Here is a 16,714-nt window from a genome sequence, read left to right as displayed (position 1 = left end):
CTACATCCAGACTGGTAGGAGGGGTGGCAGCACGAGGGGTGGCGGCAGCCCAGCGGCAGCAGCGGCACAGCGGTGCGACGGGCTGGTCCCACACCCACGTGTGGCGGATAAAAATCAGGAGGCTCCCGTGGCTGGGAAGGTCCTTCCTGAGGACTGAGGGGTCCCCATCCCACACCAGGTGACCCGCTCAGGGTTCCAGTGCCAGGAGGAGAAGTCCCCATAACTTCTGGCTGGAAAAACCAGCAGAAACTGAGGCTCAGGGAGGCTGAGGCGGCTGGAGCCCCAGGCAGCTCCCTAAAGGGCCGGCGCACGGAATTATCGGACTCTCTCTCTCTGAGCTCGGAGGGGAGGCAGCTCGAGGGGCATCAGGGAAGAACTAAGCTGTCTGGCACTGGAGCGAGGGCTGGAGAGGGGGCTTCCTCGGGGACAAACGTGCTGTCAGAGGCCTTTGTTCCTTTCGTGAGCCCTTCCCTGGGGCGGCAGACAGAAGCCATATCCGGGACTCCAGCAACCTGGCTCACACTGGTAGCCCCGCCCTCCTGACTCCCTGAGGTCCCGCCCCACACAACTTTCGGGCCCACCCAAGCTGTTGCCAGTTGCTTAACCATAGGATTGGCCGGTCTTGGATCCTGCTTCAGGTTTTTCCTAAATTCTTTCAAACGAGCAGCATCGGGTCTCAGTGAGCCCCATACCTCTCAATAAGTAATACACGGAAAGAAACACAGGGAGGCAGCCAAAATGAGGAGACAAAGAAACAGGTCCCAAATGAAAGAACAGAACAAAACCCCAATAAAGAACTAAGCGAAAGGGAGATAAGCAACCTAACAGATACTGAGTTCAAAATACTGCTTGTAAGGATGCTCAATGAACTCAGTGAGAACCTCAGTGAACTTAGGGAGGGCCTCAAGAGCATAAAAAAGGACCAGTTAGAAATCATGGATACACAGTCAGAGATGAAGGAGGCATTAACTGAAATAAAGAATAATTTACACAGCTTCAATAATAGAGTATGTAAATCCAAGGAGCAAACCATCGATTTGGAATATAAGGAAGCAAAAAATCCCCAATCAGAACAGCAAAAAGAAAAAGAAAAAAAGGAATCCAAAAAAATGAGGATAGTGTAAGGAGCCTCTGGGACAACTTCAAGCGTGCCAACATTCGCATCTTGGGGGTGCCGGAAGGAGAAGAGAGAGAACAAGAAATCGAAAACCTGTTTGAAACAATAATGGCAGAAAACTTTCCTAACTTGGTGAAGGAAACAGACATACAAGTCCAGGAAGCACAGAGAGTCCCAAACAAGATGAACCCCAAGAGGCCCACACCAAGACACATCATCATCAAAATGCAAAAGGTTCAAGACAAAGAGAATCTTAAAAGCAGCAAGAGAAAGGCAGCTAGTTACCTACAAGGGAGTTCCCATAGGCTGTCAGCTGATTTCTCAAAAGAAACTTTGCAGGCCAGAAGGGAGTGGCAAGAAATATTCAGAGTGATTAAAACCAAGAACCTACAACCAAAATTACTCTATCCTGCAAAGCTGTCATTTAGAATCGATGGCCATATAAAAACTTTCCCAGACAAGAAAAAGTTAAAGGAGTTCATCACTACCAAACCGTTATTATATGAAATGATGAAGGGTCTTTTTGAAGAAAAAGATAAAATGTGTGAACAAATAAAATGGCAATGAATACATATCTATCAACAATGGAATCTACAAACAAAATGAACAGGTAGAACAGAAACATTCTCATAGATACAGAGAACATTTTGTTGGTTGCCAGTTGGGAGGGGGGTTGGGGGAATGGGTGAAAAAGATGAAGGAATTAAGAAGCACAAATTCATTGCTAGACTGACAAACCTCAAGGGGAAAGGCGTTGGGGGGTGGGGTTGGGAAGAAATAAACCAAAGAACTTATATCCATAACCAATGGACACAGACAATAGTGTGGGAAAAGGTGGGAGGGGGGCAGGAGTGGGGAGGAGGGGGTCAATGGGGGAAAAATGTGGAACATCTGTAATACATTTTACATCTAACAATAAAGATTAAAAAAAAAAAAAGAATTTTTCAATACACTATTTTTTATTCCTATCTCCTGCCTTATATACATATATTTTCTTTCCCCTGTCCACAGTTCTGTTAATGTGAAAATTGACATTTATTAAACATTTGCAGTGTACTCAGGATGTGCTTTCTGTGGATCATTACAGGTAGTATTTTGTACAACGGGAGAAGATGCTCTATGCTATTATCCCCTTTTGACTAGTGGACAGTTTGGTACAGAGAAGTAATTTTTTCCTGAGATGTAAAGCTAATCAGTGGTAGAGTCAGGGTTTGAACTGAGGCCATTTAACTTTGCTCTAAAGGGCCACAGTGCTCACTGAGGAGAGAAAGAAGCTCCAGGACTGGAGGGGAGGAAGGGAAGAATGTTGAGAATATTCTGAGAAAGTTCATCTGCCGGTTTCTAAGTCCCTTCTCCACTGAGTACAGCTGAATCCTGATTAGACTATGTTTCTCTTAGACAACCTCTTTTTCATTGGAAACTTGGACAGGAGCCTATTGTTTGGACATATAAATCCCAATGATTTTCTTTTCTTTGTCCTCAGGATTCCATATTCAGGATGGCCCTTTGGGATCCTGTGAGAATAAGTACTGCGGCCTGGGAAGGCACTGTGTGATCGGCAGAGAGACGGGGCAAGCGGAATGCGCCTGCATGAACCTCTGCAAACGGCACTACAAGCCCGTGTGCGGGTCGGACGGGGAATTCTACCAGAACCACTGCGAGGTGCACAGAGCCGCTTGCCTGAAGAAGCAAAAGATCACCATCGTGCACAACGAAGACTGCTTCCTCAAAGGTGAGTTCAGGGTGAACCGAAATCGGCCCCCTCCTCTCTTCCTTTTCTCCTCCCAACGACTGCCTGTAAGTTTACCTCGAACACAATTTTATATCAGCGAAGGTCTGAAAAGGGAAAGGAACACAAAAAGAAAACCACGTGAGCTTAGTTACACCAGTGATCAGCAAGTGTATAGAGATTTACAAGGATGCAATTCGGAATCTCAGTTATGAGAACAAAGCTGGCCAAAATATGACTCAAAATTTAATACAGCTTACAGCATGGTACCATATGGCTTCCCAATCATGCAGTTATATTAGGGATACAGGGTAGCTGGCCAAGTCACTCAACAGGCCATATCCACCCGGTGAAAGCACCTGGAGTGGAATTGAGGGAATAGTGAATGCCAAGTCATGCTGGGATAACATCTCATTTCCTCCTGATTAAAAAGGATGGTTTCATTTGTACCATATAATTCAAATCATACTGAACCCATACATGTCCACTGAAATAACTGTGAAGAACTCATGCTAAACTTATTTAATAAACCTGAGACGACCCTCATTTAGACTTTTAAACTATTGGTATTTACTTTCATGCTACTCAGAATCTTTGGTCATTGTTTGTGGAAAGGTACTGCCGAATTAGTAATTTGACAAGTTATTTAACATGTTATATTAATAAATCATTGAACAGTTTTAAAGTCATTTATTTACTTATAAATTTATTTGTTATTTGTTGTTTTTTTGTACTGGAGAGAATATTTGCTTGTTAATAGTTATGACCCAGACTGAAATTCTAAAGTGTGAAATAGATTATTTAATTAAAGTATTAATATATTATTTAAACATGTATAAACTCTCATTCAAATAGGTCAGTTATCAACCTAATTACTAATCTTTGTTTCCATGTCCCAGTTTCTTAGAATACTCCTAAACTATATTTACACTTAAAACTTGTTGAATGGTTTAATTCTTAGTTTAAATGTATGCTTCAAATATCTTATTACGCTTCGTTTGCTCACCTATTAAGGTAAAATGACAATTTAAAAATTGCCCTTTTTCAAACTTGGTAGAATAAATAAAGTACTGTTTCCAAGGTTATGAAGAACTTATACATAAAGCTTTTAAATGAAACACTGTGAAGTTATTGTGGCTACTAGAAGCCCTTTAATATAAATGAAAAAAAATAAGAATAGTTTTCTTACCAGTATGACCTGTGTGCACCTTTACTACATGTTCAGAAAATTTTATGATACTAGATTTTCTTCCTTGTCAGAATGAAGAGCAGCTACTTTGATTTTTAGTTCAATTTATTCCTCTCTTTTATCAATTCTATTTTACAAATAACTGAAATTGATTCTATTAACATTGTGCTTTAAGCTCATAAAAGAGTTTTTTTTTTTTTTCTGTAATTTGGACCTGAGATGATACAGTGGAAAATGTTCTATTCCACTGATGCATGATATCATAAAACTATGTAAATATATGCTATTAAGTTAATTTAGAATCATATTTTCCAGCTGAGGTTTTGTCCAGCTCACACTAAAGGATTGATTATATGGAAATCTATGGTATTAAATATCATGTGGGAGAAATCTGGTCTATTTAATGTTCTGCTTTATTTCTGGATGCTTAGGCATAATGCACTCACTCTGTAATTCAGGATGGAGGGACATGAACTGGATATAGCTAAAAAATATTCTTCCTTATGATCTTATACAAAATGGTTTCAAAAACTTGGTCCTTCACACTTATACTAAGCATATTTATTAAATCTATGGTTACTCCAGAATTCTATCTCATTATATATAGTATTAAAATTCCATTTATTTTTTCTGAGCTAGTTAGCACATTTCCCAGGTCTCAGAATTTATGGGACTTCTGTTTGTAGCTTTATTTGTTCGGTGGTTTGCCTAACATATATATCACTCATAAAAGGGCTTTATTTCAGCAGAATGGAAGTAAATAATATAGACCAAAACAATAAATTGCCTGTCTTAGTTGTGTATGATTGGCCAAGTTTGGGACATAAAAGAAGATTCTATATAGCTGAAGGCCTGACATTGCTGCAATGACTAAAATGAATTCTTGTGATTGTGAATAATATTTTCTGTGAAATTTCAGTTATTTATAGTTTCCAATAATGGTGCAATGGAAGAAGCACCTCCAGTTTTGCTGGAACAAGCCACAGCCATTTGTTTAGGAATTGTTTGGGGAGCCGTTTGCCCTATGAAGGGAGAACTGTGAAGTTGTAGCAGCAGGAGAGGGGCCAGGAAAACCTAGAGAGTATTTCACCTGGATCTAGTCAGAAAAAAATTTCTTAACTTCTGCTTTAAAAGATTACTAGTGCCTTAAAATTGATGTTAAAAAATGTTTGTAGATCTTTACTATTCTGTTTCTTCTTGGCTATGGTGGACAAACACACATGGTAAAATAAAGCGGAACACACACACCCATGCACAAATGGATACAAGTAAAACAAGACATCTGTGCAAGGTTACTAGATATACCATGGAAGTTGATATCCTGGTTATGGTGTGGCACTATACAGGGGCTGGCAAAAGTAGGTTGACAGTTGTGAGTACACAAAACAGAGAGCTTATTTTTGTATTATTATTTAGTAATTATTGTATTTTTCCATACGAACAATTGTCAACCTATTTTGCCCCACGCTGGGTGGAGGGTACATGAACTCTCTCTGTATTATTGCTTATCAGCATATGATTCAACAATTATCTCAAAATAATAGAGTTCAATAAAAAAAAATAATACTGGAAAAATATTAGCAGATACATAAAACAATTTTTAAACATGTAGGATTTGCATTATTTATTATTTGAACTTTAATGTAAGTCCCATTTGTTTCACATACTAAATTTATCAGATTTATGTTAGATATTTACATTTTAATACTTTTAATAGATTATATTAAAAATAGATTATATTTGTACAATCATGTCTGTTGATTCATTTTTTTTTAAATTTAAGATTAGAGTCCAGGTCAAAAAATATATATCTGTATGGATATTTGTATCTTTATATCTATATATCTTCCTACTATTATTTATGTTAAATATTTAAATGCTTCTGCAGTATGCTTAGCATTTACTATTGCTGATTCAAATATAGACATGAATTCACTAAGAATTATCTTTATGATATAAGGTTTGTGGAACTGTACAGAAAACCTATGATATATCTATGAACATAATGTTTTTCTAATTTATTTCTATTCACATTTATCTGATTACGAAGAAACTGACTTTAATAAAATTAAAATATTTTACTATTTGTTTATTAGTATCAAATACTTTATATGGGTACTTAATAGCATAAAACTTTCTATTTTCATGTGATACCAGCTATTTATTATAACAACAATTAAATGCCATTTACCATCTCCACCCTTACCCCCAAAAGGCTTTCTAACTGCTGCAATCCCAAGTCACCTATAACAGGTGTCATTTTCTCTCACCTTGACACCAGGTCAGTCTGCCAGACACAGCAGAATTTATACTTGGAGTATAGACATAAGCTGGAGTAAGAAACTCAAGATGTAGCTCGTGCCAAATAGGGAATTAAAGCTTTTATGAGAAAGTCAATTGAACAAAAACTCTGTTGCCATTTTCTGTGTTGAGAATAAAACTGCCATAAAAGCAAATGTTCTGTGCACTTAAATGTGCATCACAAACAACAAGAACTTGGGAAATATGATTTTTATGGCTATATGTGTGCTCTTTGAATGAATGAGATCTGACATTGTGCTCTTTTTCTTTGCTATAATCTGGAGAGACATTCATGTTTCATTTTTTTTTAATTGGATTTTTTACTCAACCTTTTTTTTTTTTTTTTTAAGATGGGGCTTGTAGAATTTGGGCTTAAAACGAGGCTGTCAACAATATTTTAAAGTATATCAGTAAATGTACTGTGCTGATCCACATTTGATTTTAGAGTGCTTTTTTTTTTTCCTGAAAAGCTACCTTTGTACAACTTCTATTTTATGTGCAAACAGTCTTTTATACCATTCATAAAAAATTATAGTCTTCAAAATATATCAACTTTCTCTTTATCTTATTTATTTATTAGAATAATAAAATTTCATTATATTTAGTATCTAAATAGAATATCTATTAGATGTATAACAATGTTAATTTACTCCCCTCCCCTTCCACAAAAAATCAACTTTATTGACTAAGTTGGTGTTTTATTGCATTTAATTTTTGTCAAATCTTCCTGTTTGTGACATATAAAAACTAAAATTAACTTTCAAATACATAAATAGTATTATCTTGCTTTTGTAATTTTCATGTTAGATCATTTTTCTTCAGTTTCAAGTTATAAAATAAATATTTAGTTCAAGATTTTATTCATATTTTCTATGGCTGTATGAATATTTCATTAATAGCTATAAGCACAATATTCAGTAGTGACAGGAAAAAATGAGACATTAGTTCAAATAATTTGTCTTCCATCTTGAAGCTGTTTCAATATTGTATCAGTCACTACCTCTCACTGACACTTTCACTTGTCATGTTTATTTGCTCAGGATCCTATTTTCAAATGCTGAATGTGATATTTCTGTAACCCACACAGTGAAGAACTATTTTTACAACTATTATTTCTCAGTGTAGTTGATTTCTCCTCTTTAATATATTTTTTTTTAGCAAAAACAAAATGATGAAAAACTTTCCATTGATTACATGAAGCATTTGTAATTGGGGTAAAATGTTCTAGAAAATGCAATTGAAAGTTTTTTCTATTAGTCTGATTTATATTTTACTTTGAAAATCCTTTCTAAGGGGTGCCTATATATTTTTCAGAGAACATTTGAAAACTTATTAATTACAAAAAAAATGAATGCCAAATGGGAAAAGTGAGAGGTTTTACATGTGTTTATCATCCAGATATTGATGAAAAAAAAAAATTGTAGGTAATCACATTAAATAAAGGAGATTTGGCATTTTTCAGCACAATAAAATGCATAGGTAATTATCAGTGTTGCTCTTTTGGTATTAGTTAAGCTAAATATAAAGAACTTCTTTAATTTAATTAAACATTTTTAAGTAATTTAATGTATTGATATGCAGTACATTTCTTTTTGGCTTAAGAAAACACATTATCTTGGTATAAATTATTGATTAACTTTGTGGTTACAGTAGAGCTTCAATCTATTAGGTAGTGTGTGCTCAGGCAGATGTGATTGGAATCAAGATGATGGAAGTTCCATTGGTGATACAAAGTTATTGGACTGTCTTAAACTAGTTCCTGTGGGTTGAACACAGAGTTTAGGGAATTAAAGAAATAAGCTAAGCAAAAAAAAAAAAAAAAAGGTTTGAGGTCATTTACTGAAATGTGAAACATTGGGAGACTGGCACATTTGGAAGTGTATCTGAAAAGAATACTTATACAAATACATATGCATTTAAGGTGAGTTAAATTTGAGTCCCTTTTAGACAAGCAAGAGAAGATGTCATTTATACAGTTGCATATAAATCAGAAAATCAAAGGAGAGTTTGGAGCAGGATACATAGATTTAGGAGTTATATGTATATTAATAAAGAGATAAGCCAAGGTACTTTATAGTTGAGATAAACCCTAGAATGAGTGCACACTGGGGATCAGGGAGCTGAGGATAGAACTCCGTTGTACTTCAACTTTCAACAGTCAGGAAGTGGAGGAAGATCATGCAGACAGATATGTAGTCACCAGTGACAGAGGAAGAAAACCAACACAATGGCTAAACCAACACAGAAGCTAAGCAAGATTGTTTTTCATGGAGGATAAAATAACAAGCTGACTTAAATGTTGCTGAGATCAAGTATGTTGAGGATTGAAAAATAATCATTAGATTTGGAAAGACTAAGGCCCTGATTAACCTTGGTAAGAGTATGTAATAGAAAATAGAAACTGAAGAAATGAGATGCCAGGAAAGAAAGCTTATTGGAAGTGTGTTTCTCCAAAGAAGAGCAAATATATGTATATAGTGCAGATATGAACACATATGTAGGGGTCAGAAGGGAGAGGTGTGAGTGGGAATAATGAGAGGAGAAATAACAGAGAGGGGAAAATTGATAGGGCAAGAAAAACAGGAGGAAATTGCCAGAGCAGAGCCTTTGGGTAGACCAGAGAGAATGTGGCCTGATGAATAAGGGACAGACTTAAATCTAGAGGAGAGCATGGATTCAGAAGGAAAGGAAAATGATCACTTTCAGGTGCAGGAAGATGGACATATGTTATGATATAAGAGTGTATTATTTCCATCTGGTTCCTTATTTTTCATAATGATATCAGAAATGAAGCATCCGTTGAAAGTGACAGAGAGGTGATATAGATTTGAGGAAAACAAAACAACAAGGTTATGAAATAATAAACAAGGAAAGAGGAGAGAAGTCTAAGAGAATACAATAGGATTTCCAGCTATTTTAAAACAACATATGGTAGTTCTGCTCATAAATTTAAAGTGAGAGTAGTGTTTTGTGGATGTGTATTTTTCTACAAATATAGTCAGCTGCTTAGATTAAGGCTTTGAGAAGATGAAGAATTGGGTTTAACTAGGATATTTACTTCCCCAGAGAATAATGATAGATACAGAAAGAGTTTAAAGCCACATTTTTCATCTCTCTCAGGGGTGGTATGATTACGTTATCTTTGCTTTACTGTGTACACCAACTCTGCTATCTAGAGATCTCCCGGTGGGTACCCTTTGCCTCTCCTTTGCATATAGGCCAAATGGATTCCTCAAACATCTCTACATCCTAAAAATTGTGTTACATATTTTGCTTAACTTCCAAGTGCTAACATTCAGTTTATATTTGTACCTCTTAGTTAAAATTTGCAGTAATACAATCTGTATTCCAAGATATAGGCCTATAATGGCTGTTTAATTTCAATGACTTTCTATCTCTCTGATCAATTAGCAGTCACTATGATTGACATAGGGACTCATTATACACTTTTTTTACTTAGAAAAAGAAGAACTATTGGCAGCTAACTCACCAAAAAGAGTGTGGATGGGAAATTATCTTGAAATGTGTCTTACAATACCATTTTATTATTAATTCTGTAGAGAAGCTATAACTAAATGTTATGGAAAATAACCATTTTAGTGAGGCTGCACTTTGACAAATTTGGTTAAGCAAATTATTTGAAAGTTTGAGGCTGCTCAAACATTTGCTACCTAATATTTCTACATTTAAGATAATTTTATATGTTTTGATCAATCTGGCTACTGATAATGTTAGAATACAGATTGACTTAGTGTGAATGTTTCCAGTGTTGTTGGCATTCAATTTATTTTTTGAAACATTATTTTCCTTAAAATGGAAGAAAATGCTATTAAAGTTGAGAGAGATGCATGAGCATTTGATGAGCCTATTTAAGCATTAGTGTAATTAATTTAAAGGAATAATATTATATATGCTTAATTAAATTTTTAAATGCACAAAATTTTACATGCTTATCAAAAGGTGCCAGGTAATATTTCATGTAAAGTAACTACAGAAATAAAATACATGCATATGTATACCATGGATTAGTATGTTTGAGAAAATATGATATTTTAAACTATTCACTGATGATTATTGACACCTAACCCAGTGGCAGACCCATTCTTAAGGGTCTATCCAAAGACAGAGATGACACAATTCTTAGTTTTGCCAACAGGGTCGCATGGAGTGACTAGACAATCAGTGAATGACCAATGGTATTTGTTTTTTCCATTGTGGGAAAAATGTCATGATTAAGCAAATGTACTTGATATTCAGATACATTGAACTCATTCTATATCAAAACAAACCTTTCTACCTTTTGTTTAGTGAAACACATTTTTAACACAGTGCATAAGTGCCACATTGCATTCAACAATGAATATTTAGTTTTTATTTTTGTCAGTTTATTATTACTGAGTATGAGGTCCATATTATAGAGAGCAGGGATCCCTTAAAACCATATTCAGCAAGAAAGTGGACAGACAAATTAAGAAAACATCAACAAGGAGGTTAACTCAAAGGGAATGAATGTATGAAGAACAAATTTCACCTCATCATGCATGTGAACTTTTACAGCTTTGAAAGGCACTACATATTGTTTTAAAAAGCAGGCAGGAATCCTCTATCAGAATTTTCATCCTCAACCTAAGTTTTATCTGCCAACCTGGGCAATGCTGGTTATTCACTCTATTTTCAGACAAGTGATCTTATCAGTTAAGATGTAGTGATGTAGTGTATGCTGAAGTTAATGCATCCGTATAAAAACCCAGAGAACCTAATGACGATGTATGTGGAACAGGGCATATTTTGACTAAGTGTCCATTATGAGGAGGAGAAAGAACTACTGATTTGCATTCTATCTCTCTGGTCACTGGACTTTCATTTACTCCCATACAAGTACAGAATAGTACGTTAGAGCTCTAGCTTTGAAGTGGAGTTTTCATGCCTTATCAAAAGCCATCATTTATTTTGTGAATCCCCTCATTTACTTACTTTCAAAATCGATACATGTGTGCAAATGAATTATACAAGACAAAACTGATCATTGTGTATTTTTCACTTGGAAAACACTAATAAGGCTACATCAGCAGCACTTTTAGTGAAAGATCAAAGAACGTGTAGGTTGGGATGGCTGTGTTTTCCAGTAGTCAGAACAACTAAGGCGTTCAGCTGCGATGACAGTCTACAACACATAAGAGTGCGACTTGGGGGTTTAATTAAGTTTATGTCAACATTACTTTCAAGTCCTGGGGGGAAAATATGCTTGAATAATATAGCACATGTTTTGGCCTTTAAAAATCTTAGCAAGTGGAAACATTTACATGACACATTGGCACAACCTTCCTAGCTCAGGAAAGCTCAGTCTGGGCCACATGGCAGCAGCTTTGTTCATTGGTTCCTCAGCAATAGGCACACCGACGCCTGTGTAAAGGTGTCACTGCTGCACCGGCATCTACTAGCAGCAGCCAGTGCGCTTCACTTAAACATACTTATAAATATATAAAAGAAAGATAACGCCAGGCCCTTTCTAAGTACTGCTAATTATTTCAACATCAAAATACTATCAAAATAAATAAATAAACAAACTAATAGTAATATTATCTAGACATCCAGACATTATCTTAACAAGCAATAGGTGGCAGAAGGTGGCTATATGTGACTCCAGGTCATTCAAAACATTTAGAAAATCCACTTCGAGATACAGAAGATGGCTTGTTGCTCAGAGCCAAAGCCTCCTTTCACCCCACCCCCTCCTGTCGTCATCCACGTTCCCCTGCCCCAAAGGGACCATTGCTGTCTGAGACTTGAGTGCTGTAGACCTGACATCAATAAATCATTGCTCTGTGGCTTTCGGAAGAGGTCAAAGCACTGATACCATTTACCCAGTCTTCTGACCCTGTTTCTTTTTTTTGAAATCTGCACTCAAGGATATTTTTTCATTGATTTTTTTTTTTTTTAAATAGTGGGAGGGAGGGAGGGAAGGAGAGGGAGAGAGACAGAGAGAGAGAGAGAAACATCCATATGAGAAGCACATTGATTGGTTGCCTCCGCATGACCCTAACTGGCCTGGGGATAGAACCAGCAACAGAAGTGTGGGCTCTTGACCTGGAATCAAACCCACGACTCTTTGGTCCACAAGCAGATGCTCTAACCACTGAGCAAAACCAGCCAGGTTTTGACCTTGTTTCTCAAAAGAAACTCAGGAGAACTGAACTGTTAATGCTTAAAAAGAAGCCTCTATTCCAAACTAATTTCCAATCACATTAAAGGGAATGGATCAATTTGAGCTAGAGCCTTCAGCTAGACCAAAATGCTGTCTTCTTTTTAGCGAAGTACTGACCTGAATACCTTGTCTTTGTCATTCTACTGCTATTTTTCCTAACTCCTTGATATTGTTGCAATCTCTTGATTTCATGTAGCCATCAACAACTAGTAACAAAGAAGAAAATGACAATTAATCTTAAAATGTCAGTGAGTATTCACAAGACTTGTTTGACTCTGGCTGGCTTCTTGTCATTTTCTTTGGACACTTAGAAATCTCCTTTCCTCAGGACACTCAAGTCTCTTTTCCACTCTACTAGCACACAGTCTGTCTTGTATACTGACCCAGGAGTTTGGAAGTTCTGACTGGACTTATCATAGATTTGCATATGTCGGGTTCTAATTTCAGAATTTATGTGCCAAAATCATCGGTTAAAACATTGTCCAGGTGGGTCCCCCAGAAGCTTCCAGGCTCAGCCACTTTCACAAACCTGTCTATTTCTCCTTTTCTTCTGCTTGGCTGTGCTTTGAATGCTCAGCATCCTCAACAGTCAACAGATCTCAGCCAGGACTGCACCAGTCCTTGCATCATATGCCCCTGGTTTGGACATCGGGGGCAAAGGTTATATTCTTCATTTATACCAACCTGTGCATCCATCCCCAGAGTCTTCACATCAACAGAAGAAACAAAGTTTTGTTGGCTTTTGCTTTATCTAAGCAACACATATAATCATAATCTTCTTGTAAAGTAAATGTGACTCATTTGCTTTATATTCACTTTATATTCCTATATAGTAGTCCTCCCTTATCCTTGGCTTTGCTTTCCGTAGCTTCATTTACTCTGCGGACAACCATGTTCCAAAAATGTTACATTGAAAATTTCAGAAATCAACAATGCCTATGTTTCACATTGCCAGCTGCTCTGAGTAACATGATAACAACCTCTCAACAGGTAGTGCATCCCACCCTATGTGAACCTTCCCTTTGTCCAGCATTTCCACAGGATGCTCCCCACCCATTAGTCCCTTAGTAGCTGTCTCGGTTAGCAGATGATCAGACCCCCTGCTGTGGTATCACAGTGCCTGTGTTAAGTCACCCTCATTTTACACAAAAATGTCCCCGAAGCACAAGAGTAGAGGTGCTGGGAATTCAGACATGCCAAAGAGAAGCCAGAAAGTGCTTCCGATAGGTGAAAAGATAAAAACTCTCAACTTGAGGAAAGAAAAATACTCATGCTGAAGTTCCTAAGATCTAAGGTCAGAACAAATTATTTGTTAATGAAATTGTGAAGAAGAAAAAATAAATTAATGCTAGTTTGCTGAGAGAGAGAGAACACATTCACATAACTTTCATTACAGTATATTGTTCTATATTATTATTCGTTATTGTTAACCTCTTACTGTGCCTAATTTATAAATTAAACTGTGTCATAGGAATGTATATGTAGGAAAACACATTATATAGGTTTGAGTACTATCTGCAGTTTCAGGCATCCTATGTGGGTCTTGAAATGTGTCCCCTGGATAAGAAGGGGCGACCATAATACAAAGTGGTCTTTCATGGGACTTTCCTGAACACAGATGACCTGGGATGTAGGCGAGCATACAGAGTTCAGTTGTTTCCGACAGAACACCACCGGTTATGCGTGCAGTTGCATCACAGACACATGTCATCGTCCACTAAAACTGTCTGTGACAATTGCAACTAAGTTAAATCATTCTTTAAAAATTTAAAGCAGCTATAGTGTGGAAGAACATCTTCTATAAAATGATTATTACTTGATGAAATATGTTTTTCCTTGTTTATGATAAAGTGAATTTTAATTTAAAAATTCTTATTTTTAATTTTACACATCTCATATGGGTGAGAGTAATTTTCATCTGATTTTTCTATAAGGTAAATGTTTAGATAGGACGTTGGTTAAAGCACACTATCACCCAACTTGCTCACTTCTGTGATAGTTATATAATACATTTATAACAGTGGACAATAATGAAGTAATTCATAAATATATGTTTAAAAATAGTAATATAAATGTATGTATATACATTTATATAACACTTGAACATTTATAGAAACATTAAAAATCTTTATTTTTCTAGATAGTATAACAATAGAACAATGGCTTTTTACAGACTGGCATTCAGGGTATGCTGATACACCTCATTACTTGACCAGCTGAGGGTCCAGTGATTTTAAGATAAAATAACAAAATATATGAACAGGAATAGTAATATTTGTATCACAGTGCAATCATTATTTAACTTTTTTTCTTCACTGAATGAAAATGTGTGTGTATTTTAGGTTTTTTTAAATTGTTTTTTCTTTGTTTATTTTACTAAGAATAACATTAGCCCCCTTTATGGTCTGAGTTTCTGCTAAATACCAAATATGCCCTTAGTCCTAAGGGAGGTGGAATTTTATTTAAACTATCAATCAATACTATCAATATTATTTAGAATAAAGTAAATCTTCAACGATAAATTTTACTTACTCTGAGAAAAAGATGAATGGAATATTTTTAATAATTATTTAATCAATAATAGGTAAAATTTTGAGGAAATAAACTTACTATTTCTTTTTTTTTTTTTTTATCCTCACCTGAGGATATTTTTCCATTTTTTGTACAGATAGAGTGGGAGGGAGAGAGAGGAAGGGAGAGAGAGAGAGAGAAACATCGACGTGAAGGGACACATCGAGTGGCTGCCACCCGCACGACCAACCAGGGCCGGGGACAAACTGCAACCGAAGTACGTGCCCTTAGCGGGAACGAACCGGGTCTCTCCGGACCGCAGGGCGACGCTCTAACCGCTGAGCCAAACCGGCCAGGGCTAAACTTACTATTTCTAATGATCAAATCCTAAAGTGCTTGAATAAATTAAATTGTAAGCCACTCAATGAATGATCTTCCTGAATCCTTAGCTGTGTTTTAAGGCACAAAATCACCTTCCTCATGTGGCGCACCCGCGGTTTCATGCAGCTATGCCCGTTTCAGTGCCAGTGCCCGCGAGTTGCACAGACTGGATCGGAAATCCGTTTCCTTGTAAAGCTCTCATTTATCAAATCTGGAAATTCTCATGGAAGTTGAAGAAAAACTTATTTTTTAAAGTTTTAGAATTGGAGTTTATCTAAAAACAAAAAGGGTTTTGTCCCCTACAGGAGTATTCTAATGCATTTCAGGGTATTTAAGGACATTCCCCCCCACCCCGATTCCCACCACCCCATCCCCGTCACCCCCAGTCTGGCTCCTGAGTTTGTCTGGTAATACTGTTCCTGTCACTGTCATAACTTGGCCTTTCACCTTCTACTGTCTTTCCACGACTGAAGCAAGGACTGAAGAATTTAAAAATAACGAGGGGTCCAGAGTAACAGAGAAAGGGCTTGAGTGGCTAAGGACATGCAGTGTCTGAATTATAGTTAATTCATGATTGATCGATGCAACTTTGCTTTTGGAGAAAAAAGATGAAATGCAGTTGGGGAAAACTCACATACCCTTTCCCTAAAGGAACTTATTGCATATAATTAAACACCAAAAAATATTTCATGGACCTTAGTAAAACATTGAAGTCTTATTTGGGGAAAAGTCCAATGTGACTTCTAAAATTGAGCTGTCTGCCCTGGCCAGTTTTGCTCAGTGGTTAGAGCATCAACCACAGACTGAAGGGTCAAGGATTCAATTCCAGTCCCTGGAGAGGCCCTGTCATTGATGTTTCTCTCTCTCTCTCCCATTCTACCTAAAAAACAATGGAGAAATATCTATTAAATAAAATTGAGCTGTCTTTTGATAAGAATATTTTTTAAAAGTCTTCAGATACTATACCTAAAATTCATGTTGTATGACTGTAATTGTACAAAAAACATATTTTACTAAAATTCTAATATAGTTATAATAAGTGTCTTTTAATAGCTATACTTAACACGAGGAAGGGGTGGAAAAATAAAAGGTTGGTTTCATGTATAATTCTTAAAGAAATGAGTGAAAAAAGGTGATTCTAATTTTTCTTTCTTTTATAGGACCAAGGTATAATGGCTTTTAAGGGGTCTAGAAAAGGAAGGTTTTTAAAAATTATCTTTTTATGCCAAAAGTATATGAACATTATATTTGAATAGAACACTTGGGGCCGGTCACATCATT

At 36.3% G+C, this 16,714-nt stretch overlaps 1 protein-coding gene across 1 annotated transcript in view; it reads left to right on the top strand.

Moving 5' to 3' along the window:
• FSTL5 (follistatin like 5) overlaps positions 1-16,714 on the top strand; it is a 700,938-nt gene that overhangs the window by 221,861 nt on the left and 462,363 nt on the right. Inside the window, exon 4 of the mRNA XM_036241790.1 lies at positions 2,601-2,849. Within this exon, the coding sequence (XP_036097683.1) occupies positions 2,601-2,849 (249 nt within the window). The remainder of the gene's footprint in view (positions 1-2,600; positions 2,850-16,714) is intronic.

The sequence above is a fragment of the Molossus molossus genome, unplaced genomic scaffold, assembly GCF_014108415.1.
Source record: "Molossus molossus isolate mMolMol1 unplaced genomic scaffold, mMolMol1.p scaffold_m16_p_4, whole genome shotgun sequence".
Lineage (NCBI taxonomy): Eukaryota > Metazoa > Chordata > Mammalia > Chiroptera > Molossidae > Molossus > Molossus molossus.
Note: the sequence above shows the minus strand (reverse complement) of the source record. Positions and strands in the feature narration are given on the sequence as shown.